Source organism: Xiphophorus hellerii, chromosome 22 (genome assembly GCF_003331165.1).
Source record: "Xiphophorus hellerii strain 12219 chromosome 22, Xiphophorus_hellerii-4.1, whole genome shotgun sequence".
NCBI lineage: Eukaryota > Metazoa > Chordata > Actinopteri > Cyprinodontiformes > Poeciliidae > Xiphophorus > Xiphophorus hellerii.
The window spans coordinates 14,413,820-14,441,626 of NC_045693.1; the positions used below are offsets into that span (position 1 = coordinate 14,413,820).

Consider the following 27,807-nt stretch of genomic DNA (forward strand, 5'->3'; position numbering starts at 1 on the left):
TACAAGTTTGAAACCAGTGTGCTACTTGAAATGAACAAATTCAGCGCCAACACGCACACGTTGAACACTGTACACAATGCGGAGCCCTGCTCTAACAATAGCCCCTGGGTTGTTGGTCGGACTATTATTGTAGGTGTTTCTATGCTAATTATGTGTGACTGAGGCCATGTCAAAAGCAGTTACTGGAAATAATGTGGTGAGCTGGAAATTATGAGGTAGAATTACTTTGCCCGCAAGGAGGAAAAAAAAGCATTTCAGTTGACCAAATGGGTTCAAATTTTGTTTTCAAAAAGTGATCCAAAACCGCATGCAAGGAAATATAACATCGTCTTCTTTAACATCTCGGGTAGGGAGAGAAGGGGGTCAGCCTCATGACCTTCACTTCTGGCTCTTGACTCTGCAGGGACCCCGTTGGCTGACAGGATTGTGCGTCATCGCCTCTTACCGCTCCAGTACTATAACCCCCCTTGAAGCCGCTGGCGATCACACAAGTGTGAAAGTACCAGCCCCAACTGTTGCCCGGACCAACCCATTCAGCATCCAGGTCCCACACAGTCCGACAGAGAGCAGAGAGAGTGCGCACGGAGCGCAAAGGGGAAAGTCGCGCTTTTACAGCGTGGATTGTTTTTAATGATTCGTTTGGACATTTCTCTGCACGTTTCCTCTTTTTCATATTTTTTGGAGTTTTTGCTGGATCGTTCTCGGCCCATAATCGGCAGTCCTTATTATGGCTTCCTCGCACCTGTCTCTACTGACGCTGATCTGCGTCCTGGCCTCTGCATCGTTTACCGGAGACACCGGCTTCCTCCAGCTCTCAAGTGACTTTGATGAGGATATGCTCTCCCGGCATATGCATAGGTTGTACGAGAAATATAACAGAGAGAAGCGCCTGAAAGAAGGAAACACTATCAGGAGTTTCAGAGCCATCCAAGGTGTGTAAACAAGCTCACCTGCATGACGCATGGGCGCTCAAATGAAGCAATTTAGGAGTCGCTGTGCAGCAAAAATAAGTGTTTTAAAATGCATTGGGAATTGCATTTTCCCAATGCAAATTTGCAGGATGAAAAGTTCCTCCAGTTATTTCCATTAACTGCTATTCAAAATGCAGACACCCAGCCGGCCCAAGTCACACATGAACAAAGCTTCAAATTATGTTTACAAAAGAAATTGAAAGACTAAATAAGAGATCATGTGGAGTAAAGGGTTATGTTAATAGTAGTGGTGGAATCCAATTAAACTGTCTTGAATTAGAGGCATCAAATAGCAATACTTGCACAGTAGCAATATTTTTTTCATTCCAAATACTACTGAATAAATAAGTCGAAACATACGTGAAATCAAGCAAACACATAAAAAATATAATTACTTATTTTGCCTCTGAACTTGCACCAGGACTTGTGTAGCAAGTATTGGTTCTGAAACTCATGCTCACAGCAAGACGTCATGTATTGAGGTGATGCTGTAGCCTTGAAGTGCAGCAGTACTCAAAACAAAAGTGAACTCTAGAAGGTGAATGGTGGACCACAAATGATGGAACCTAAAAAGAAGCTTTTAAATATTTGATTATTTTATACTAATTCTTAAAAATTAGTGCATTAAAGTCTGCATTAATAGTCGTAAATTAATGTTGCAAAACAGTTCAGCAGCTTATTGTGTCTGTGAAGGAGTCTTATTTTATTGACACTGTAATTGCAAACTAGACAATAGACAATGTATTATTTCTAGCAATTTCTTGTTAGTGAAACAAGAAATTGTCATATAACCTGCAGATATTTAAATTATTTTACTAATTTTGCATTCCTCTCAATTGTTTTCTATTACCACTATGGACCCACCATCTTTTGTCAGCTTTAGTCTTTTGGTCACTTAAATCTATTGTGTTGCCAACATGAACCGTAAAGTTCTGTCTAGTTGGTCAAACAAATTACAAGCATTCAGAATAAGAAAGCATGGCACTAGAAATATATTAACCTACCAAAACCTACCAAAAGTTAAAGCATTTTTTGGGATTAATTGTTTGCATTCAATGGTATTTCAGTTACATTTGTGATGTAATATAATATACAATTTTAGAGTAAATAAATTAGAATTGCTACAAGACTGATGTACCAAAGGAATAACTTAGATAAATAAATTTGCCTCTACGTTTATTTACAGTGTTTACTCAGTAAATCGTTCTAAATAGTTTTACGGGGTCAAATAAAACTTTTTACGTTGGGCCCCAAACAATCTAAGGCCGGTTCTGCACTCTAAATATCTAGGATTGTTTTGGATCAGTCTGAGAATGCATTTAAATAGTTCATTGGGGCTCTGGAAGCAATGGCGCCACTCGCATGCAGGGTCCGATCAATTACCCTAGACAGACTCACAAGAATGCGTTTGAGCCATGTGCAGTAAAATACAATACAGTAAAAAAAAAACTAAAAAAACTCAGGGGTAGGCAGATATGTCCGCAGAGGGGGGTCATTGTCGTGGCTTCTGTGTTTAAGTTAGTTGGTCCTGAGGGGAACAAGTGACTCCACGTCCTGGAAACAGGAGGCTTAATGCACATTCTTTCCTCTCTATCTAAAGCTGCTTTTATTAATGCAACTCTTCATTTGTACACTGCAGAGCTCTCAGATAGCATATCATAACATGTGTGTATTTTTACTGCAGAGGCTTGATGTAATCCAAGGAGACATGTAAGAGATTTTTCACAACGGTTTGAGGACTGCTGAAAAAGTTGATTGTATCTCAGTGACTGAGAAGGCTGTAGCAAGCTTAAAAGAAAGCTTCAACTGAAACTGAGGATAAGCACTTCCATATGCAGGCTGAATTCAGGGTAAAATATATCTTTTCAGTCAGTCCACACTTCCGCTGAAGTCTTACACAATGAACAATAACTCTGCTGTTGAAGTTAATGTTGTTCATGAATATGCAGCCTGCTGCTCACCCAGAGTCTGTTTCCTCTTAAGGGCACACCTTCTCACATCCTACCAATGAACTGCTCAACAGTTTCAGGGTTCAGTCATGTAACAATGTAAGGAAATGCCTTTTTCCTATTTTGGGGAGAAACTTAACCACACATAAGTGCCTTTGGCTCAGAGCTTTTTCTTTTTCTAAACGTTTTGCCATTAATCTAAAAAAACTCAAAAAACCGAGTTCAAACGCAATTCAGCTTCTTGTTGCCTTAACCTACTCCGTTTTTCTGTTTTGTCACAACTGTCACATTTTGCTCATAAAACCAAAAGAAAAAAAAAACAACCAAAGCATATGGACCTTACCAAGTTCCGCCCACAACCGACCCACGTGACTGCAAGTCTCACAAACAAAGCCTCAGTGCGTTGTTTCTATGTAAGCATGACTCGATTAGTGCATCGTTTCTACCATTTTTTCACAATATATCAGCTACTACAATGGACAGAGGAACTAACAAGTTCATGTCATCATCTGGGAGGAGGTTACTGGTTTCTCAGTCACACGCTGGTTGCAAACCTGAGGCCAGCAGGTGTCAGTCAGTTATGGTAGATCTGAAATTTGGTTTGATGACCTCAATATGAGAAGCTACAGACTGATAGGAGGAACCAAAGAGCTCTGTAAAGGTAAAGGCAAATCTTCTGAAGTTGGGATATAATTAATTTAATTTCACATAATTACCACGGTAGAAGCCATTTGTTGTGTATGAAACATATTTGTTCTATTTGATGTTTGTTGTGAATGATGTAAACTCACAAACGAACGAGGTAATTAGTACAACGTTTAGAAACTACAGCGGCTGTAATGCTGTAAGACACTTAGGCAACACACTCCACCTGCCTTGCCAGCTGGTGGTGGTCAGAGGCCTGGTGTCGTCAGTGCATTGCAGCATCATCTCTGTAAATGTGACCTACAGCAGCTGTGGCTACTATCCAGTAGTTTGCCATCATCAGCATGTAAACATGTGCATGGATGTAGTGTGAAGTGCTATAGAAGTACAGGACATTTACAATTTAAAGCCAGGGAAGGGTTAACATTATCAATAGCTGGTCCCCATTAAGACTTCCTCTACATGGATAACAGCTGAACCACGAAAAGACTCACACAGACACACAGCAGTCACTATGCTCTCACCTTCAGGTAAAATGTTGTGGCTCTTTTCTGCACTGTCCACAGTGTAATTTACAGCTTACTGATCCCCAGTAAAGTAAACACACTTCAAGCTGATTTGTGTTTACTTTAAGTTTGTCATGAAAACAAAAGAAAGCCTTTTGCCTAAGGAAGCAGCAAGTCAGCAGGAACTGAATAAAAGTTCCAAGGAATTCTGATCAACTTAAAAATAAATTGTACATTTAAAAATGAGTTTGTTACTTATAGAACATATAAATATTTGCATATATATACTTAATAATGTAATTTTATTCGTAAATCTTATTTGATTCTCCAATGACTGTGTGCTGATTATGATTTAATGTCTCTTCAGACTCTGCTGACCACAGGATTGTGTACAGACTTAACCTAACAACCCTTCAGGAATCAGAGGCCATCCTCTCTGCAACATTCCACTTCCTGCTAGATAAGCACACACTTACAAGACCCTGGTTCTGCAAACGCTTCAAGAGCCCATCATGCCACTCCGCATTCACACAACCTTCTCCGTCCATCAGCTTGCTGTTTCGCTCCCTCTCTTCTGGGTCGGAGGTTAGATCTGAGCCGGTGGAGTCATCTATAGGTAACATAACCTTTTACCCCCACAGGAAGGGGGTTTGGCAGATGAAAGATGTGACCAAGATAATAAAGGAAGCTCAAGATAGGGGTCAGTTTTTGCTGTCGCTGGAACTGGAATTTGGACAACAGCCCCATAAAAAACAAGGGGATGTTTTCTCTGCTGTCAGCATGCCCTACCTGTTACTGTATGCCAATGACCAAGCTTTAGCAGAGCCAAACAGTGTTGCTGCTAGCCTTCAGAGATATGACCCAATAAGTGAAGGAGCAGAAGTCCTGCACAGGTCTAACTCCTCACCAAGACTGAAGGGACGAATAAGAAGACAAACAAATCCACTCCCTGACACCATTCAGAACAACGAGTTGCCCGACGTCAACTACAGACCCAGTGAATACAGAAAAGAGGACCTATGGGAGATCAACCGGCACCTTGCACTCAAACCGAAGTTTAAAGCAGAGAGGAAAGAAAAGATGGGGAAGAGTCAAGACAGGACCAGAGAAGAGCGAGACAAAGCTGAACATCAGACCCTCAAAGGAGAAGAGAGACTAGCACAAATTAAAATGGACGATTCAACTACCTTCAGAGATAGTCCAACACTTTCTTTTGGTGACGGACAGAAGAATCAGCGGAGCAATCAGGGAAAACACAAGGGCAGGGTTAACACTCAGTCATCTGTTCTGAGTTTTGATGAACAAACAATGCGGAAAGCCAGGAGACGTCAGTGGGGCCATAACAGACGCTGTTCCAGGAGGAACCTAAGAGTGGATTTTGCTGATATTGGCTGGAATGAATGGGTTATAGCCCCCGAGTCATTTGATGCCTATTACTGTGCTGGTGCATGTGGTTTTCCAATGCCTCAGGTAGGAGTACACACATCCAACATCTTCTCTTGTTTCTTTCTACTTTGCCTTGTATCCTGGTCACAATTGCATGTTTCTTCTTTCCTTAAACTTTGTCAGGCTGCCAGGCCATCCAACCACGCCACCATTCAGAGCATAGTCCGAGCTGTTGGGATCATCCCTGGGATTCCTGAACCCTGCTGTGTCCCAGAAAGCATGAGTCCCCTGGCTGTGCTCTTCCAGGAAGAATCCAGAAACCTGGTACTCAAGGTTTATCCCAACATGTCCGTCCAATCCTGCTCCTGCCGATAGAACAGTGGTGAGGGGAGAACGCAAACAAGGGAGAAACAACAGGTGTAAAGGTGGCAGAACTGTGCATCGGATAACAGGTTTCCTGATGCTGGAAAAAAATGACACCCTATATTTCTTCAGGAATAAGGGAGCTATAAAGGAATCAATTCCATTGAATTTGACTGACCTCTGCACTGACAGGAGAAGCACAGACAGTATTTTGTATCTCCAAGAAGACCCATAGGTTGCTGAATGCATTCTGTTGAGAACAGCATTTAAGAGATGTTTTCCTTTTTAATAGCAGAATGTTTTTAAACACAGCTCATGTTGAGTCTGTGGTTTTGTTTTACAATGCACTGCAAAAGTATTCATACCTGTTGAACCTTTTAAAATTTGTTCCCAATACAACCACAGGCTTCAAAACATTTCCCTGGGATTTTATGTGACAGAACAATACAAAACTCTCATTTGTGAAGTGGAAATACAAGGACAGGTGCTATTTATTTTCTCCTTTACAAATAAAATTATGTAAAGTGTGGTGTTCATTTGTATTCAGAACCCCCAAGTCAGAGTCAGATAACCACTTTCAGGTTTCTTCCAACTTCTAGAAACCTAGATCTGTGTTTGCATAATAATCCATCAAACACAGCAGACTGGAAGGATGGTATCTTTGAAAAGCAATTTTAAATTTAACATTTATCCCTGGGCTTTGACTAAGTCACTCTAATACATTTCTATTCTTTAATCTAAACCATCCAATTTTGGTTCTGGTTGAATGTCTAACGTTGGTGTCCTGGAAGGTGATCCTCAGCCCTTATCACAAGTTTGTTGCAGTCTCTAAGGGTTTTCTTACAGAACTCCCTCATCTTTAGATGCAATCATCTTCCCATCAACTCTTGGCAAGTTCCCTCTTCTTGCTGAATAAAACCATTCCCATAGGGTGATGTTTCACCATTTTAAACATGTTCCATCATTTCCACATACACGCTCACACATTTTGTTCTACTTTATGTTGGTCTGTCACTTAAAATCTTATCCAAATACATCCAAGTTTGTGTATCTAATATGATGAGATGTAAAAAGGAGTAAGAATACTGTTGAAGGTGAAATCTTTGACTGCAAAATGACATTATTTTTTGGCAGCTCATTCAGAAAACAAGATTACAAAATATTTCCAATTTTGTGCATAGTTTATACCCTCATATGTGTACTTTTGTTTGCAGAAAATATGTTGTTTATGTTGTATAAAGAAACAAATTGTAGAGAGCACTTCACACCCAGCAACTCCCCTCTAACACTTCAAGTATGTTGGAATAAAAACATGTGTTTTGTAAGTTGTTTTCTTTTTGTACGTTTGGTATTTTGGATGTGAAATCTGATTTAATATGACTCTAACAATAACTAGATTATGTAATGCTACTTTTCAGATTATACTGTGTTTTTTTTTTACTTGTGTATTGCTTAAATTATGAAAATTTTGCCTTATAAGAATTAGAATAAAAATAATTTAATCCATTGGCCTTGCAGTAATATTATTGTTTTACACAGTACTAGTTTTTCTCGGAAATTTCAGAGTGTGGAGTTTTGTATCAAAACAAACCTTAAAGGACACCATAGTTTTAGCATCATTGGTGTACAAAAGCAGGAAGGTTCCACTCAGAAGCAGGCCCTTTGAACCCATTGTTGCCCCACACCAAAGGCTCAGGCATCAGCTGTCCAGCGAATAATGTGACGGATGTGGGCTGCTACGGATAAATGGTTCATGGAGGAAGCAAGCCTTCACCCATCAGGACGTCAGCCACTTGAACTTCAAAACATGGAGCACTTCCCCTTTTTCTGCTCATCCAAAGAGCATTTCCAAGTGTGTTTTTTTCTTCCTGCAGATGCTTGCAGACAGCTTATCTTGTGTCGAGATGATCTGCTTATCCCTTTTATTCACATAAGATAAAAGCAACAGGAAAAGAGTCCCAATTTTTATTAACTATCCAATTACTACTCAGAAATTCGGCATCAGTGTGATACATCTGTTCATAATGACGAAATGTTTTATGTGTAAAACACCTGGAAAGAAAACTATCCCAAAGACAGCTACATGTTTCAGAGAGGAAGGATATCAAAGACCGTATTGTGATTAATTATTGCTGTCCAATATTAAATTAATAGTATATTTGCCATGTTCTTCTATATATGGCAAATATACCATGTTTGGTATACTTGTTCTGATTTATTAGCACTTCTGCTGAGAAGTGCTAATAAATTAAGCTAGTACCATTTTATGTCAAAAGGTATTATATTATTTTTGGTAAATTATTATGTTAACCAATTCATATTGCTATATTTACTCTAATATGGCACAGACTGACACTAAATTTGTAATTTGTAACTGTAATTTCTGTAAATAATAATATGCCTATTTACTTAGTTTAGCCTTTAATTTGGAAATATATCTGTTCAGTAGCTGAGGGTTTTTTTTTTTTTTTACCATTTTTATATTTATTTACTTAGTTAGGTTTTTTCTTCTTCTTTTGTCCACTTCTTCCTAAAATAATTTATTTAAGAAAATATTTTTATTGAGGGTTAATTTTAAGGGTTAATTGATACTGCATGTACAAGAGTGAAGTGTTAGTTGTTTTCAAATTTGAAACAAAGCCTATTAGCCACTTCATTCCATGGATTATCAAGCAAACATAGAAAACCATGTTAAAGGGCATCTTTGTGTTATTGCATCTAATGACAAAACAGTAAAATAAAGACACCACTGTGAATATGTATTGCAGTAAGAAACCAAAACTGATGAGGGTGAGAAAATGTTGCTTCTTTTTTAAGAACCGGGAAGTGTTTAGCAATAAACTAAGCATTTTATGAATGAACTATAGTACGACCACCATTAAAACTGCAATGACGGCTGCAATTAGGGTTATTATAAATCATGTTTGCTTTATGTCAGAGCTTCAAAGTGTGTCAGCCCTCACTACAGCAAAATGTCTACTTTTTTTCCTTTTCTTTTACTTATTTCCTGACTGGTCCCCTTTACAGTCTATGCACACCGCATGTCATCTACAGTCACTCTCACAGGAAAGCTCTGTGTTGTAGCCAAGAAAATCACAGCAGACTCGTGCAAATGGGCCAAAATGTTTAGAAACCAAAGTGAAACAAGGCAAGTGGGAAACCAAGAATAATATTTACCTTTCTACAGCATTATGGTTAAATTATAGGGGAGCATTAAAGTAATTATTGGACAACTGAGAATTTTCTGTACCATTTTCTGTAAAATGGTCTGGTTATTGAGCTCAGAGCAATACCTCTGTTCATTAGTACAAAAGCTACTGTTTCTCTTGATTAATCTGTCTAATCATGTGAGTCTGTAGTTGTAATGTTAAGAAATCTCATCCTATGTGTAGAAATGGTATAAAAATGTGAACTGGTTAATTTTTCTTCTAAACATTTTCCTCATCCAGGGAGGAATTCAGCTGCTTCAAAATTAAACCCACAATAGCAAAAGTTTCTTTTCACTGCATGTTCTAGAATTCAGCCCCAGTTTCAAAAGATGAAAAGGATTGTTTCTAACTTTTAATGATTGACCATAATTACTTTCATCCATCTAAAATTTTCAAATAAAACAAGCTTTGATTTACAGCTTTAATTATATCTGAAAATAAAAACATTTTCTTCTGATAATTAATCTGACTCTGCTGAATCTGAAAAGTGTTTTTGAAAAAAATTTTTCAGTTTCACTTTTATTTCCATTTCAAAACATTGTCTTTCAATTTTTAATCTTTAATTTCAGTTGCATTAGATGTTTTGGTTTTGTTTCAAATCTGTTTCAGATTGATTTTTTTTTTTTCTTTTGATCCAATTGTATGTCCCCATTAGGGCCCATATTTGGGCCTTTGTCATAAAGGTTTTACATTCATAGGAGAGGTTATTCTAGAGTTGAGTCTAAATAGGCAACAAGCTGATTGGTAGACAGGATTTCAATCACAAATTCACAGGAGTGGAGCTTCCATAGATGTATAATAAAATGTATAATTTACCTGTTAACTCTGCTTAAGTCTTCATGCACTTACGTAGAATTTGATTTGGGCTCCTCTTCCTGTTGTGACCAGCACAATTACTAACAGCAGTTCAATACAGATTTAAAGGAATCCAGGAGAGGTAGCCATGTTTATTGGCTTATCGATCAAATCAAATTTAATTGTATTCCTGTTATCTAGACTTATCAGTTCCAGGTTGAAAACCAGTGGAACTTGTTCGCTGACAAGATAACTATTGGCAATAGAAGCTAATGTTGATACTCAGCATTTCATAGTTTCAAACATGAGCAACATGTTCACTAAAAAGGATAGTCTAGAACTGTATAACTCAAGTTAATTAGATAAATATGTGAAAAGAACAAATCTTTTTTCACCACAATTAGGCTTTTCATTAAAGACAAACATATTGGCCATTGACAAATCCTGAATGAAAATGAAATCAGCGCTTCTTATTTACCAAACGCTCTCCTTCCAACATTTTTTCATTAAAATCCCTTTTTATGGAAATTTGTGATCTCCCAACTCCCTCAGCAATTACTTTTTGCAGTTCAGATTCATTGTTGAGAGTTCCAATGACAGAAAGCTGGACTACTCGCAATACATTTTGTGGTTCATAAAAAAACATTTAAAAATCCCTTCTACCCCAGTTGATCTCATGTGTTCTTCTATTTTTCTGAGAACCATTTTTTTTCTTTCATTTTTTGTATCCTCTCTACCAACTATTGTGTGGCTGGTCCGAAAATTGAAGTGGAAATTATGTATGCTAAAGACTTCTCAGGAGTTCTGCACTTGAGTTCTTATGAAGTATGAAATCTCCTGGCCAAACTTTCTTCTTGTTCTTTCCACTTTGATCTTTATTTGTTCTTGTGGATAATGTGCAAACCTTCAGTGACTTGGTACTTGTTACAAAAGGTTTCAACAAACAGAAAGAATTGCAAAAAGGTTTGATTCACTGGCTGCTCGTTCAACTATAGAATTACTAATGCTCTTTTGTGACAAAACCTTTTTGATAACATTTGATTTCTAAAAGCAAACTCAAGCCACACCTCATGTACAACTCCAAAAAAGAACAGCTGATAAATATAAGGAGAAACTGCACAGAGACATTTTCAACAATCGTCAGCTTTTCCGGAGATCTTTTCAACCTCCAGAGTCACTTAAGGCACAAAATAATCTGTTAAACTGCTTAACGTACAGGGCACCAAGACAGACGCGCCCCTCTGCTGCCATCTGGTGGGCAAACTGTAACGGACACGTCTTTAAATACATACATTCATTATACACATCAAAGTCTTCAAGTTTAAATTAATCTTTTTTTTTTAGTTATGAGAAGTCATGTGTCTCGACAGGTGGTGTCTCTCTCTGAAGTATTCGTGGCAAATCGGGCAGGTGAGTTTCTCCTCCTTCCTACGTCTCACCTGAGACTCCGCCGCGAACTCCTTTTTGTGGTGAGATCGCATGTGAAACACCAGATCCGAGGTCATGCGGAAGGACAAGTTACATTTGGCGCACCAGTTCTGCACCGACACACCGAATGAGGAGGTGAAAGTGGGCGGGAGGACCGTGAGGGCGGATGTGGTGTGGAGACTTCTGGACCAGTGCTCCGGCGCGTAATGGAAAGCGTTGCCTAATGGAATCGGGGAGGCCAAAGTCTGCATGTCACCGCCCACGATGCTGGATGCCATCAGATTGTTGTATCCCAGAATAGTCCTGTTGGTGAACGCATCAGTGATCTCATCCACACGGCTAGGGGGGGCTGTTGGAGCGCTGCTCAGTTGGATCTGCTGGTTCACAGCAGATGTCCTTTTATAAGGTTTACAAAACGCGCTTTTCTGCTCGCCCTGGCTGCTCGACAGAACCAGAGAAAACGCGCTGTTGCCGCTCGAAAGCACACCAGATCCTTCCCCTGTCCCCAAACGTGTGTCAAGCACTTTATGGTGCGTAAAAGCAGCACTCACTTCCCCAACTTCAGCTGAATCAGCGCTTCCTCGTGGCGCACGAACTGCTTTGACCCTGTCAGCTTTGAGTTTGTCAGGAGAGGAGGAGGAGTCATCCGCAGCCTGGTCGCAGCTCTTACCCATTTGGGTGACATTTTCATCGTTTGAAATATTTGTTTTCTCTAACAGAACCGTTTTTCGCCACTTGGGGACCGGAGCATCTTCGCCTTTTCTCTTTCTGGAGGGAGTCTCCGCCTCGTCGCTTCCTCCAGATATTTTTCTCTCTAGATCTCTGGCGATGTTGTGGAAATCGGTCACTCGGTGATGCCTCTTGGTTTCCACGTGCTTGAGCTCATAGACCTCACGGTTCCAGGTGTCACTCTTCGATTGGGTGCACAGAAATCTGCAATGAGCCACGAATGGATTCTGATTTTTGAAGATCTGGTTGCATCTCCCGCATTTGTATTCTAGAAAAGAGAAGAAAAAAAATACATGTATAACATCACTTGGGATTTATTTATTTATTTATTCATCTTCAATCAACATTGGAAATAAATTATTTTCTTAGTACTTGTCTAACTCAGGTGGTTTTCACTTTAGAATTTTAATATGATAAACCAAACATTATATTGTGCATTGACTGAAATATGCTCAAATATTGCTGTTAAGCTAATGGAGTTATAAATGTATCCTCATCCCTAACCTCTTGCTTTGGGCATTCCTGTTTATTCTTCAGTCCTTCGGCTCTTTCCATTAGGCTCCTCAAAGCCTTTGTGAACTTTGTGTTCCAACAAAAATATTTCTATAAAAGTAACACAAATATTGTTTGTAGCTCTAAATATAAAGCAAATATAGTCACCGATAAACTCATGTAGCCTGCTGCATTTTAGCCTTTCCATGACTGTGTGCAGAAACAAGGAACTTGACTTCAGTCTCGCTCACTCCCAGCATAAAGACATTAACTTTAGAGGAACTAAAATAAAGTACAAAATAAGTGTATGTGCATCTATTTTTATGTATAGATAAATTGTTTATTAAAATAATAAATATTTTAATAAAAATGATAGTTTTAGCCTAACAGCAAAAGCAACTGTAGAAACTGTTTTTAATTTTTTTAAAAACAGGTTTTTTTTTATCTAATCTAAAGAGATGATTATTTAATAGTTGGCCTATTTGCATGCACATCACCTAAACACATACAAGATGAAGATCTTTGAATCGCTGTCCACTGGGTGTGAAGAGACTGAAGTTCACAAACATGTTCAATTTCAGTCTGGCTGGACAGCGCAGTCCTTATGATGAAATCCCACTATTTAATAAAATTTCCCCAAGCAACCAAGAAAAAAATCTTCATGCAGCTTGAACTCGTGCTTATAAAAATGATCCATCTCACCTCAGTTTAACACATTGATCTTGTGTATAAAGTCCATAAGACATGTTTTGTTAAAATGTAAGTTGTATCTGGGTTTTTTTCTGGATATAATGTGCAGCTGCAATATCTATACACATACCAGCAAATAGCTTTTACACAGTTGTCCACTGTCATCACCATTATGTTTAAAAGGAAGTTCTCAAAATTCTGTTGAATAACAGTCTGAACCATTGTTTAAATCCCTTTAATTAATCCAATCCATCCAAGCAGACTATACATCGGTACCCACAAAAAGCTGCGTCTCACCTCCGTCCAGCCCTTTGATCATGTCTGTGAACCCCAGCAGGTCAGACAGCTCCTGGTCGTACCACACCAGCAGCTCCTCCTCAGACTGAATGTCCCGCGTAGTGCGTACATACACCTGACCCGCCTTCAGAAATGCCTCCGCGTTCTGCTCCTCTGCGTTACGCGCAGCCTGCACCAACCGCAGCCAGGAGAGCACAAGAGCTGAATTGTGCATGGCCTCTGGGTCAACCTGTTGGCACGACACATCAAACAGGCGTCTTTATTTATTGTTGTCTGTTTTGTTGTTGCTGCTGTTTTTAATGCCACTATTTAAATTTTATTTTAAAGTTCACAAATAAGCCATACTGTCATAAAGTCGTTTAAAGTCCACATGTCCACGCTGCCTGACCCTTGACTCACCCTGAACATGTAGGACTTCGCGGTCTTGTCGCTGCATTTCTGGGCAATAAAGGCGATGGTTTCGTAGAAAGTGTTTTGAAGGACGCACGGACCAAAGCACGTTCCTGCAGGGATGCATCGCGTCACCACCACACTGGTGTTCAGATCCGTTGGATGCTGCAGGAATTTAGTGTCACTGGACCAGACAGACCGAGTCTGGAGAGCGTGATCCATCGTTAAGCTGGAGAAGAATCATCAGAATCAGATACCGATTTTTTTTTTTTTTTTTTTTTACAATCAAATAATATCTAAATGGCATGCATAAAGCTGTCTATCAAGTAATTTGCTATAGAAAACAAATGTTTTAAATCTGTAACGTGAAGCGACCTGGGTTTCAGATAACAAATGATAAAAAAAGATCCTTTTGAAATATTTATGAATAAATAAAATCCCAGAGGGAGGCAGACACAGCTGGTGTTGGAGTGAAATAATTTCTATCGTTCTTTGTTTCGGTTTTTCACTCGGTTACTCCTTTTGTCTCCGCATCTGCCGTGGAGTCCAACTGGCTCTTCTGTGCGCAAGAGAAGTTCAGAGGCTTTTAAAAAGCGTTTTCTGAACATTTCATACGATCACTGAAACATATATATGCAAAATGCCGATCTATTAGTTTACACAAACATATGAACATACGATATTGTAACCCATAGGAAGAATTTGGTGCCACTCTTTAAAAAAAAAGCGTTCTTTATGCACAGGTTTCGTTGTGACTGGTCCGTGGTGTTCCTGAGTAGGCAGCAGAGGAGACGTGGATGAAGGATGCTGCTGACGGACTCACCCGGCGAACATGGAGGATGCTGTTGGTTCCGGCAGGTGCAGCGGACCTCAGAAGCGAAGCTTCCTTGGACGAGTTCCTTCTCCGACTGAGAGCTCTTCCTCACTTGCTGCCTGTCTCCTCTTCCACTCCCAGAGCAAATTGAAGCGTGAAGCGCGGCGCACTCATTATAACACGTGCGCGCTCACGGTCACACGCGCTCATGCACGCCTTTTGCTGCAGCATCTAAAGTGGTAATACGGTATTTACAGTATTTTCCATATGAAAACAGGATTTTGGCATTAATCTGTAATAACGCAAATCCCAACTTCATCGTGTTCATTTTAGCCTTGTGCTTATGTGCTACAGTCTGTACTGTGTGTTATTTCTCAGTGCGTAAAATAAATCAACCCAGTTATTCTGACTTTTTAACTCTACTCGAAAAATAATCATATGCTGTATTGCACAACAGAACCACTCCTTTTAGTCGCGTTTCAATAAAAACAGTAAGTTTGGCTTACTCCATGGGGCAGAATGTGGCCAAAGAAAATGCAATGAAGTTGGCTGCCATTGTGTGCGCCTTTAAGGGTCTGGGCTTGCCAACGGGCCAATGCATTATTCATAACTAAATGTTTTTGTTTAATGAGCATTTACTGATTATTCTGCATCAGAGCTTTCAATTTTGGGGTGGCCTAAATAGCCTGCTGGTTTCTGAGCCAACTTTTTTTTTTATAACGAGGGGGAAAAAAAACAAGGAAAGGATTCCTTGGAAATTCTCCAACTATCAAATGACTTTAATAAATTTAAAGGGCTTGGAGGAATAATTAATAATATATTTATTTATTTTTGTTGGTTTGGGGGATATTAACTTGTATATTTATTATTTGGAAATAACAGCTTACTATAAATGTTTAATATAACCAATTTCAATTAAACTTCCGTTATCTGAGATAGTTTGTGACTAAAGTTGACAACATTGAGTGTAAAGGCACAATTGTTCTCATGAGGTGACCACAACGTGACAATCTTTCCCTATATTGTGATATACAGTGTATATTTAACTTTGTGTCACATTGGACTTGCTCTGTTTGCTATAGCTTGTCATGCTAAAATAATTTTCTTTATTTTTGGGACAATCACAAATGTTTGGAAACTAACCAGTCTCCTATGGAGTCCCCTAGCGGCCATGAAAATAAGTTGTGTCCTAAATTTACTGGTAAACTGCAAAATGTGAATGATTGAATTTTTTTTTTCTCCAGCTCAGCTTTGTGTGGTCTAATTGAGCCAAACCAAAGCAAAAACAAACTTCGAGATGACCAGCAGGGTCCTTTCTTTTTGGCCTCAAACATCTTCATAAGAAAAATTAAAGGAGCTTTAAATTATCCAGTTTTACATTTATTTAGGCCTTAAGTGAGTGCTGACTGAAACATCAACAGTTTTATATTGTAACAGTCATGATGTACAGTATGTTTCTAGCTGAATCTGTGTCTCAAACCTCATGGAGAATGCAACATCACATTATTATAAAATTAGTTGACAGTCAGTTACACTTTCCTGATTGATCTAATGCAGATCTAAGTCTGCATTAGATTGGCTCTTAATGATATTTACGTAATAAATAAAGTGGAATTGGAGCCCAAATGAAATAAGATTTATATTATATTATATATTATATAATATTTTAATTATTTATATTATAACGGATATTATAACGAGTCTGTTTTAAAAAGCGTGATAATGAATGGTTGGGGAAACACTCACCGCTCATACAACTGCTTAATATCAAACTATAGTGGGGTCGGCAAGGGTGCCACACACTCTTACATTGGGAATATTTGGAGAGACCAATTTATCTGACAGTCATGTTTTTGGACTGTGGGGGGAAGTCGGAGTACCTGGCGAGAACCCACCATGCAGAGGGAGAACGTGCAAACTCCGTGCAGTTAGATTCCCGGGTCGGGAATCGAACCCAGGACCTTCTTGCTGCAAGGCAACAGTGCTACAAACTCAGTTGTGAATGTGTATACATTTTTTGTTTATTTTTTTAATTAGCCTACACGAAAATACAAAAATCAAGGCTAAAACCTTTAGATGTCGTGCAAATGTATTTTTGTTATGTTTGTGCGTTATGCGTAATCCACAAATTGTGGCAATCTGCCCCCGAATTTGAACAGAGGATTTCTTTTTCTTTGGAAATAAATGGAAAAAGTGAAGTTTTGCATCTCTCCTCGGGTGTCGCTCCTCTCCTCCTCTCGGTTCTCCTCTCGCATCTCCTTCATCCTGCCCCGCTTTCATGCTTTTTTTTTTTTTTCTTTTCCCCGTCAGCCGAAAGAGAAGTCTTGAAGAGCCCGGCTTGAGCAGAGCAACACTCCTCCAGGGCTGACTCCTCCTTGAAGACACACACACACGCACACACAAACAAAAAAACTACAGTCTGTTTGGAAACAGACGAGTAAAGAGAAATGTGAATATCCTGAGTGGTTGCAGTGTTGGAGAAGTAAAGTGCTAACCTGGAAAGATGGCGTGGACACAGGCTCGCTTGTTGCTCCTCGCCTTTGCTTCGCTTGGATTTTTCCTCCTCTGTGTCCCGGTGGAAGGGGAGCCGCCGGGAGAGCAACAGGAGGAGGAGGAGACCATGTCCTGTCAGGGCGCGTTTGACCTCTACTTTGTTCTGGACAAGTGAGTCCCCTGATATTATTTATGGCATTGTTACTTTCTGCTCGCTGCTCATTGCCATGCAACCGAGCTTAGAAACGTGGAGCGCATCAATTGTCCTGTTGTGGCCTAACGGTACTTTAGAGAAGAAAGCTACTCAATGCGGCGCTATGGGTGACTTATAAAATAAACATCTGCATCGTAGGGTTTGTTATTCTACAAAGTCAGTGTTAGGATAAAAGTGCCTATGTGTCACAAAACTATCCTCCTCCTAAAAGTCTACTGGAAGAATTTGCTTAGGAACACACCTAAAACCACTTTTCTTTGTTTAAGATATGTTCAACTATGCAGGCTGTAGTGATTTTTCAAGTAGAGGGAATATTCTGGCTTTCGGAGCGTATTTTTCTTTTTGTCTGGCTGAAAGTGGTGAGTCAAAAAAGGCTGTGTTACCCACGGATGTGGGCAGGGCGAGCAGGATAGGGTTTCAGGCTGATGACGCCTGCGGACACAGCTGCAGCAGCTGCCCGCAGCGGTGCTGCCTGCCTGCATGGCCCGGTGAGCTTCTCAACGGGTCCTTTTCACTTATGCCCTGATTTAAATAATCACTCTTTCTTTAATCCTGCAAGTTAATGGATATAAGTTATTGTGTTTTGGATAACAAAGCAATTATTATTATTATTTTGCAAACTCTGGCTGAAATCTTTAATTGTAAAATAGTAACATTTTAAACAAAGGGAATGTAAAATATACCTAAAGATATAATTTAAATGAACAGTATTTATTACAGTGCCATCTAGAGGCAAAATTGTAGATTGCAGCAAAATCATTGGCTTCCTTAAGCATCATACAGGGCCTTTGTCATAATTTCTCTGCAGAGAAATTATGACAAATAATTTCTCTGCAGAGAAATTATTTGTCATAATAATTGACAAATATTTATGATATTTGTCAATTATATCATAAATATAATTTATGTCATAATTTCTCTGCAGAGAAATTATGACAATAAAGTTTTAACCACTAACCAATAAGGATTCACTAATTCACTTATAAGGATTCACTGTGAAAAATTGTAAGAAAGATCCACTATCTGACAGGACAATATCAATAAAATACATATTTAGACTTATGCAGATTAGCCTAATGTTAGAGAGTATATTTAAAAATGCACCACAAATGTTCAGAACAATTAAGAAATATTGTTAATTGATAAGATAGCTAACAATGTCTATGAGAATGTATTACCAAAAGATCACCTTGTATTAAAACAGGTTTTAAGTCAACATTAGATTATAAATTCTTTAGAAAAGCAGGCCATTTCATCTTTTTTATTCATCTACAAGTGCGGTGTGGCTTGTGTCTGGACTATGCAGATGTAGATATGATGAAACACAGTGGTGGCAGCATTGTGCTGTGAGCTTTTCTTTAACATGGGAGTTGACAGGATGATGCAGATGAGTTAAATACGGGGAAATCCTGGAAGAAAACTTTCTAAAACCTGCAAAAGACTTAAAAGTCTGAGAAGGTATCTGAAGTGTGTTATCTACAGTATATGTATTCAGCCTCATACATATGTTGAGATTTTTGTCTGAACTGTATTTAAATTCAGGTCTTGAGCATCGATTTATGTCTAGCCAACATGCCCATGTTCACGACTCCACACACAAAGAGCTGTTTTTCTTTCAGTGAACACATGAAAAGTTGTGAAGTTTCAAACACCCCTTAAAAGTTCATTTCTATGCTTTTGTAGTTTTAAAGTGGTTTGTTTGAAACATTTTATGTTTGTTTTTTGTTCTTTTGATGAAGAAATTGCCAGTGCTAGTTACATTCCAGTTTCTCGTCCACACTTCTACACAGCAGCTGAAATCAGGTGAAACCAGTTAGCATCACTCCAGCAGAGAACATGGAGTGATGTACAAATAATTTATGTATTTATAGATCTGTTTGGTTGGCATTCTTTTTCACTGCAATGCTTCTCCTTACCTTAGAGTAAATTTATGTAGTGTTGTGATTTCCAGCTAAGTCTGCCCTCTATTTACTTATTTTTCTTTTATTTCAGAACATAAGTGTTTTAGTTTTATTTAAATTCAATTGCATCTTGTTTTTTAAGTTACTTTGCTTCATTTGTCATCTTGTTTAGTGAACACTGCAAATCAGGAACAGAGCAGAACATATTCATTAGTATAAAAGACCAATTTTATTATTTCAGACACATTGTGTATGACATTGCACTTCATTCCTTAAAAAGAAATCCAGACACTGAATACACTAATGTAAATCCACTGTTGCATGCATATTTTCAGGAGTTTCTATCATTAAAAGAAAATATAAACAAAAGAAATGTTGAAATAACAGACCTGGCTAATAACTGGTGATAATATTGCCAGAAATAAAAAAGGAAGGGGAGGGAGATATATTCTGAGCACGGGTAGTGATTCTCCAAGAACAATATTATCTTGTTGTTTTTTTTAACCTCACACACCATTATGAGTAACCTTACCGTAGCACAGCAAAAATGCTTTTGCAACAAGGCCAAGACAAAGCCACACGCTGAAAAAAAGTCCCCTCAAAATCAACCCTGCAGTTGTTATTGTTTCCAACATTTCTTCCAAATTTTTGTCTAACATGTGATAGCATGTTATATATCCTAACAAGCTCAGCTTTATCATCAATATCTGAATTGAATGTTGGTAGAAACATGGCGATGTGGCTTGTAAAAAAGGGTCTTGGTCATCGTGAGGCTTTAAGAGTTTGTTGCCAAATAGGCCAGCAAGAAAATGCTGCAATCTCTGCTGAGACCATAATAAATTTTTCACACAGGAACATCAAACTTTGCATTTTGTAGCCCTCTATTCACTCTGTTCATGTTGCTATTTTGATTACTTTCACTATCACGTTTGAATTTGTAAAAAGGCAAATAGATTAGATTATTTATCCATCCATTATCCAACATGTTCATGACTTGTGGGGTCACCAGGGCTGCTTAGAATGTTTTAGTTTGATTTTTAAAAATGCTACAAAAGCTTTTTTTTTTGGTGAGTACACCAAGAAAAATTGCTGCTTATGCACATCATGCGCCAAATGGACTTAAATTATAGCGTTTCAAAACATGCTGTCTTAGCAGAGAAAAAAAATTTAAACAACACCCAACACCACAGTCGAATTGTTTGCTCAATCTGATTAGAAGATGAAAAGTACAGCAAGTCTTTAATGGAGTAAAGATTGAGTTTGTGGCGACGCTGCAGTTAATCCAAGGCTTGCAAACATGAGCTTGAAAAAAAATGCCCCTCTTCCAGTGTCCTCAATGGAACAGCCCCATGAGCTGTGAAGTAGACAAACTGAGTGACATTTAGGTCTTGGTTTAGACATGTTGGGCGATCTTTCAGTTGTCCACCTCGACATCTGCCTGCCACTGTTCAGTCTTTACCCTTTGCTTCAAAAAGTTTAGTAGAAGCCTCGGGAGTGCGGCACATCATGCATGGCCTAGCCTCTGGTTTGTTACACTGTCTAGAGCTGTAAGCTTCATCAGGCCTTCAGGAAGCTGCTGATATTTCCTCCGAGATAGGACTGTCTCGTTTCCACGCTCTGCGGATCTTAAATGCCACCCAGTGACCCAATCTAATATTTCAGTAGCAGAGTGCAGAGCAAAACTGAAAACAGCGAATGTGCATCTAGTTTTTAGACATCACCTCATCGGTGTTTGTCTGTCCCTCATGTTTGACTTTGGCTGTGTGACAGGGTTATGAGCTCATAACTGCAAGCAACAGAAAAACTAAATTACCATGAGTGCCACCTCCTTAAAGCCGTGTCTGATCCTCACTTAAAACCAGGCTGCAGTTTTTTTTCCTCTCAGTCTGGATCTTCACAAATTCAGTAACAATGACTGTGTGTTGTGTAGAGGTCTTAAACAGATTTATTTTATTTTTAAGGGGGAAGCATAGTCATGTCTGGTCTTCAGAACCTAAAAATACAGCTACCAAAATAAAATGATGATAACTTTGTTTTTCTTAATTTTGATTGTAGAAGTAACTCAGTCTTTTATTATTATTACATTATTTTTTACATTGAATTCAACAATATTGAAAACAAAAAGTAAAATCAAATTTTCATATGTAGTTGAAACCAAATATTTACATATATTGTTTAAAACTCAAATAATCAGATTTTCCTAACTGTCTGATATTTAACAAGCCAAAAAAACAATGTTCCTTTTTTTAGGTCACTTACAGTACGGAAGAAGAGTAGGGCCACCGAAAAAAAAAAAAATCTGAGATTAAAGTCAGAAAGTCAGAATTCTGACTTTAATCTCAGAATTCTTTTTTTCTTTTTTTTTGGTGGCCCTAATCCTCTTCCGTACTTTCAGCCCTATTTGAAAACTTTTGCCATTTAGCAAAATGGCAAATGTTTTTTTTATTGAGAGATCACATTTTTAAAGAACTTTATTTTGGGTGCTGGATGGCTCAGTTGGTACAGCATGTACCTCGCCACAGTTGTCCTGGCTTTAGTTGCCAATCTGGGCAACTTTTTGCACGTCTTCCACTTTTCTCTGATTTCCTGTTTGTTTGTTCACTTCTCAATAAAGACCCCAATTTTACTCTTACTTACTTCAAATTCAAAAGTTGTTCAGACCATAATATTACGCTGTCGTTCAATAATTTTGTAAAGTTCAGAGATAATGTCATGACTTCAAGAAGTATTGATAGAGTAATTCACAACCTTTGAGCTAAATGGATTCAAACCTATGAATGTACATATTTTAAGACAAAACAGCTTTCTCCTCTGACATTATTGAAAAATAAATAGAAATATTAAGAAGAGGAATTGTGAACCTCCACCAGTCTGGTTCATCCTTTACAATTTCCAGATGGCTGAATGCACCACATTCATATGTTCAAATAATTAAGAGAGTATAGACATAGCAGGGATATCAAGCCGGCATACCACTCAGGAAGAACACCGGCTCTGTGTCCCAGGGATGAGCATGTTTTGGTGAGAAATATGCATAACAACCCTGAAGCCAAAGTAAAAGACCTTGTAAGGAGGCTGGTTGAAGCCGGTAAAAGAGTGTCATATGGATATGGGCAGAAAGCCTACTCAGAAAAATGAAGGCTATTACTTCAATAGCAACTTAAAAAGTCAGATATGTAGTTAGAAAACATACTTTGGGACAACTACTTTTATTTTTAGAAAAGATGTCCTGTAATGTAATTAAACTAAAGTTTAAGTGTTTAGGTAGAGGAAAAAAGTGAAGCTTGAAAGCCTGAGAATTAGGGTTGCACCGATTTATTGGCCAGCCGATTTATCGGTGCAAATTTCCTTAATTTTGGAAGATCGGTGATCGGCCGATACCTACATGTGAAACTGATCATATCCTCTGATCTTATCTACTTCTGCGAAGGTCCAAAAATCAACCACTGTCCTCTTCTGCTCTAATGTGAGAGAAGTTTGATTGGTAGACCAGCCCACCAGGTCATGTCTGCATGCTAGTCATAGTACCGTTACCAATGCAGCAACTATCTGTCTATATTTACAACATTTCAGACAAAAAAAAAGAAGAAAAAAAACTGGTATTGTCCAAAATCAAAATCGGCAGGTCAGGCTTTTTAAAGATTGGTAATTGGCAATCGGCCCGAAAACTGCAATCAGTGCACTTCTACTTGTCTTGGGTTTGTTTTGCTACAGGAAAGAACGATTACTTCACAAATTAGATGGCTTGAGGAAAAAACATTATGTGGGAAATATTGAAGCAACATCTCAGAACATCTCAGAACATGTGAGAAGCTTGTGGAAGGATTCCCAAAATGTATGGCCCAAGTCTTGTAGTTTAATGGAAATGAAACCAAATATCAAGAAAAGACATGTACACTTCTGAATTAAAAAAATAAGTTAAAAAGATTTCTCCCTCTCATTGTTCTGTATTTTAAGAACTGCAAAATTATTTGGGTAATCAAGGCTGACAGGAAATGTTTAGTCTCACAGTGAGGAAAAAAAATTCTTTTTAAACAGTGTATATAACAATCTGGTTTCAGTTGCATTTTTACATACTTGTGTTCGAGTTAATCAGCAGCTAACATGTTTTTAAGTTGTTTTTTTCCCCATCTCAAAATATTGTCTTTATGTTTTTTCTTGTATTGACTTAAAAGTCAAGCAATAAACTGCAGCAATATACAAAACATTTCTTTAGTAAATTCATTTACAATGTTCTGACTTTGCAAATTATAGAACATTAATAATATGAAGTTCTTTTGCTTTAGCCATTTCTGCACGTTACTGTTGCATGCATGTAGCTCAAACAATGTGCTTAGGTCTTATTTTGCTAAAATGAACATCAGCTGGGCTGTTTTAACTTTATGCAATCCTTTTCACAAACACTGTGAAATAAAGCAGAGTTTTGAGCTTTAGTGCATGAAGTTTCTCAATAAGATAGGGATCTAGCAGGAAGCTCCTCCTGCTGTTTTCTGTTTATCAGATAAATCCACAGAAGATGGTAATTGAGAGGGAAGTCTACGTTTATATGGAGGATACAAATAATCCCACTTGAACCCAACAGGCTCTGTGTTTCATTTTACTTATGACCCTCTAAAACTCATGCAGATTTGCTGCTAAAGAGCTTTGATGTTACTTCCTGTAACACACATTAAGACATCTCCCCCCTGCTGAGTGATAGTTATGGTTCCCTCTGTTGTTCATGTCAAAGCCTTTTCTACTCTAGCGGACGGACACCCAACCTGTTGTTGGGCTGGCCGTGCATAGTGGGACCATCTGTTCCCCCTCACAGTCACACACACACACACACACACCCACCCACACCCACCGTCGCTCGAACACATATAACACAAACAGAGGCCAGCTGCTTGCTACGCGGTCCCTGTTTAGAGGCAGACTGCTGCATCTGTCCCTGTCTAACCTCAACCCTGTGGCCCAGCAGCAATTAGCTCCCATTAGCAGCGCTGTGAGACGGGCTTTAAAGAGACGGTTCTGTTTATGGCATCATGCAGCAGACTAACCAGCATCTCACAGATGAGGGGTTGCAGTCCAAACTGAAGGAATGTTACTAAGTCATCAGAGGGTTGATCTCGGCAAAGACAGGGGTGACTTTTATTCTGAAGCATGTGGGATGCATTTGCATGTTTTCTAAAGAAAATATTAACACTCTTATGCATAGATGGATTTGTAGTAGCTATTCATTTTTTAACTGGGAAAAATGCTGATTTTCAGATCTGGCAGCGTGAAGCATCACTGGAATGAGATTTACTCCTTTGTGAAGCACCTAGCAGAGAAGTTTATCAGGTAAAATGGACGACGACGCATATAAATTGTTGGATGGTTTGTTTAAGTCTTTACTGAAAGCTGAAGTGGAACAACTTTGTGTCTGCAGCCCCATGCTGAGGATGTCCTTCATCGTCTTCTCCACACAAGGAAAAATCATCATGGAGCTGACTGAGAACAGGTAACACACTCAGTGTTTTATCCATCCATCCATCCATCCATCCATCCTAACGCTAGGTTCTACCTGATTCAAAAACTTTTGTGTGTCATGTTGACTCTACTACTCTGTTCTGTTTATTTTAATAAGAACTCTCCCTCAGTTTGTTTAGGGTGTTTTTAATCTGGATGTTTGTCTTTTACTCCTCAGGGAGGCCATAACCGAAGGCTTGAGGGCTCTGAACGATGTTATTCCTGGAGGAGACACATGCATGAACCTAGGCCTGGAGATGGTATGACTAATTCTTTTTGTGTACTAAATTCCTCCTCTGTGGCACAATGATTTTATATCATTCAGTTAAACAAAGGTTTAGCTGAATTACCTCAATCTGAAAAAATAGTAAACTGCTGTTTTGCCTGTTGGTACTCTGTATGTGTGTCCAAAGCACTCCATTTTACCGCCTGTCTTTTTAATAACCCCTTCTTTTACAGCTCACTTCATAGTAATTGGTAGTGACAGCTAAGTTTTTCACTTAGGACAGTTAAGCAAGAAAGCGAAAATGTTAAATGATGACATAAAGCAAAGTTCAGAAAAGTCTCAGAACAAAACAAGTCGGACTGTTTGCAGGCAGAGATTAACTCTCTGTGGTTTGAACACTTAGTTGTGCAGGGTTATGTCTGCAGTCATAATTATTATGCTAGAATTCACAATTGGGAACTATGCATTTTCTTTTTTTTAAATTATATAATGACAGTTACCTTGACTAGCATGTTTTTTTTTGTCACATTATGTTTTTTCTCCCATTAAACTTTTAACGCCTTTATGCTAAAATAATAATATTTCCTCCACACAAGAAGAACTGGCACATATTTACATGTGTATGTGCATTAAATACATTTTTATTCATCTCTAATTGAATGTCACAATTTCTTTGCATTTCCTGGGATAAGCAGAAATACCAATATGTGATCATTTTACTGTATGAAACCATTTTAATGGAATATCGACTGATACCTGTTTTTGCTATTACAGGCTAATGCACAGATATACCATGAGAACCGAGGTAAGCTCCAGATGAAATGTTTTTTTTTTTCTTTTTTTAGCACAATTAAATATAGTAGCAAAAACAAACAAACGTATATGCTCCATGTTCTTTGTAGGGACTGCCAGTGTTATCATCGCTCTGACAGATGGGGAACTGAAGGAAAGACAGTACGACACAGCACAGCGTGAGGTAATGCGTGTTAATGCGAGGAGAAATGCGTTATGGCATGCAGCCTTGTTATGGATTATTACCACTCTAGCTGCAATCAGTTTTACTATAGAAAATTGTTGATCGATTGAATTTGTGGCTTAACCTTAGGAGCAGTGATGGCATAGTTACTTTGAAAAAGTAACTTTAATCGGATTACTGATTACTCCTTGAAAAAGTAACTTAGATTACTGATTACTTGATTTGGAAAGTAACTAAGTTACATTAAAAGTAACTTTTTTAGTTACTTTCAGCAGTTGCTAACAACAACACTCCGCCTCCTGTGAAAATTACATTAATCTTTGCCAATACTTAATTGCAAGTTATTTTATAATGGTAACATCAACAATGTATCTCCACTTATATGGTTGAACTGAAAGGGAGATTGTTTAATGGTTACAACAGTACAAAAAAGACTTTAGTAATTTGTGTGTTCCAGTATTGCCTGGAAAACTATAAATAGGATTTTAATCCAGCCTTTCTTTATTATTAAGCGTTGATTTTCTGAAGACTTTAGATTTCAATTGGCCAGTATGGGGATTGAACCCATGACCTTGGCGTTATTAGCACCACGCTCTGACCAGCTGAGCTAACCGGCCATATATAATGCTGAGTTTTTATCAATTTATGAAAAACTTACATGATCTTACCACAATCAAGATTTGACAAAAGTGCTCATATTCTAATGTTTTTCAAAATCAACATGCATAATGGTTTAATTTAAAGCCTTCTACTATTTTGAAGAGTTGATTTTCTGAAAGCCTTTATGTTTCAATTGGGCAGTATGGGGATTGAAATCCCAATTCAAATGTTGCTTCAAACCTTGCTGGGAGTGGAAGTAGCTGAAATGAAGTATTTAATTTATGACCTGATTTGACAGAGGCAGCTAAAGAAAAAAAATACTTAAAATCAACATCTACTAACCACTAATGACAAACTAAAGAAATTATTAAGATTCCATATTATGCCTCTAAATAAATTTTTAAGGGAAGTTTGGGGAACAAAGCTGTTGAACATCCAGAAAACGAGGCCTGAACCTCAGGAACAGAACAGTGAAAGTTGTAATGACTTGGATTTATGCTCCGTAGATTCAGAGAAATAACCTCAGCTCCCACAGTGGGTGAATTTGTCCGCATGTCACTCATGAAAAAGCCGGCAGAACACCTGTTTCGCTTGCAGAATTATGACAAAATGAATATTCAGCAATTAATTTTATGGTAATAAATCATGGACTGTTTGAAATCAAAAGGAAATGTAGGTTTTAGGATTTAATCTTTTGTTGTTTCGTATCAGAACAAAATTACACAAAAACAACTCAAAGTGTCAGCAAGTCATCTTTATTATGAGAGACTTGTATAAAGTTTTGAGAAATAGCCTAGAAGTTCATTTTGCTCACATATTAAAATCCCTAAGGCCATTTTATATCAGCAGAAAAGCAGAGACACTAAAATCTTACCAAATGTTCGACCAAACCTTGCAGGCACAAAGAGCCAGGTCTTTGGGAGCCATTGTTTATTGTGTAGGAGTCAAAGACTTCAACCAGACCCAGGTAAGATGCACATAGAAATAAAATGTTGCAAATGCATTAAAGCAACTACTCAATTCTGCTTCCTGTTTCTATATTTTGCAGCTTGCAACTATTGCAGATACCATGGAACATGTGTTTCCAGTAACAGGAGGCTTCCAAGCCCTCAGAGGAATTATTGACTCGGTATGACACACACATGCAGTACCACATCTATGTTATAGAAAAACTCGCCCACACAGGAAGACTCATTAGAGCATATTGGATCCCAAAATTTCACGTGTGATTTTTTCCCCCCCC

General features: G+C 38.3%; 3 protein-coding genes, 1 long non-coding RNA gene and 1 other non-coding gene across 6 annotated transcripts in view; 2 read left to right on the forward strand and 3 right to left on the reverse strand.

The window, feature by feature from the left end:
• The first annotated feature begins 410 nt into the window (after positions 1-410).
• gdf10a (growth differentiation factor 10a) lies at positions 411-7,145 on the forward strand. Its single transcript, XM_032554070.1, has 3 exons — positions 411-932; positions 4,439-5,541; positions 5,641-7,145. The coding sequence occupies exons 1-3, from the start codon at positions 728-730 to the stop codon at positions 5,830-5,832; spliced, it is 1,500 nt and encodes a 499-aa protein (XP_032409961.1). The 5' UTR covers positions 411-727; the 3' UTR covers positions 5,833-7,145.
• Positions 7,146-10,675: 3,530 nt separating this feature from the next.
• On the reverse strand, positions 10,676-15,023 carry znf488 (zinc finger protein 488). 2 transcript variants are annotated; one of them, XM_032552411.1, is made up of 4 exons: positions 14,674-15,020; positions 13,860-14,079; positions 13,461-13,689; positions 10,676-12,249 (listed from the first exon to the last, which is right to left on the reverse strand). In XM_032552411.1, exons 1-4 carry the CDS (start codon positions 14,682-14,684, stop codon positions 11,165-11,167), a joined length of 1,545 nt encoding a protein of 514 aa, XP_032408302.1. In that variant the 5' UTR covers positions 14,685-15,020; the 3' UTR covers positions 10,676-11,164. The 2 variants fall into 2 exon arrangements, with proteins under 2 accessions (XP_032408302.1, XP_032408303.1); XM_032552412.1 differs by lacking the exon at positions 13,860-14,079 and having other exon boundaries at positions 14,674-15,023.
• A 1,718-nt stretch (positions 15,024-16,741) lies between these two features.
• Positions 16,742-17,307, reverse strand: LOC116713174 (uncharacterized). Its single transcript, XR_004337810.1, has 2 exons — positions 17,160-17,307; positions 16,742-17,038 (listed from the first exon to the last, which is right to left on the reverse strand). It is a non-coding gene; the product is annotated as an uncharacterized LOC116713174 (long non-coding RNA).
• The window catches only part of antxr1d (ANTXR cell adhesion molecule 1d), a 30,121-nt gene continuing 19,481 nt past the window's right edge, over positions 17,168-27,807 (forward strand). Inside the window, exons 1-8 of the mRNA XM_032553191.1 lie at positions 17,168-17,328; positions 24,523-24,594; positions 24,683-24,754; positions 24,941-25,022; positions 25,763-25,793; positions 25,891-25,964; positions 27,463-27,531; positions 27,613-27,693. Coding sequence (XP_032409082.1) covers positions 17,168-17,328; positions 24,523-24,594; positions 24,683-24,754; positions 24,941-25,022; positions 25,763-25,793; positions 25,891-25,964; positions 27,463-27,531; positions 27,613-27,693 — 642 coding nt within the window. The remainder of the gene's footprint in view (positions 17,329-24,522; positions 24,595-24,682; positions 24,755-24,940; positions 25,023-25,762; positions 25,794-25,890; positions 25,965-27,462; positions 27,532-27,612; positions 27,694-27,807) is intronic.
• Positions 26,508-26,581, reverse strand: trnai-aau (transfer RNA isoleucine (anticodon AAU)). Its single transcript has one exon. It is a non-coding gene; the product is annotated as a tRNA-Ile (tRNA).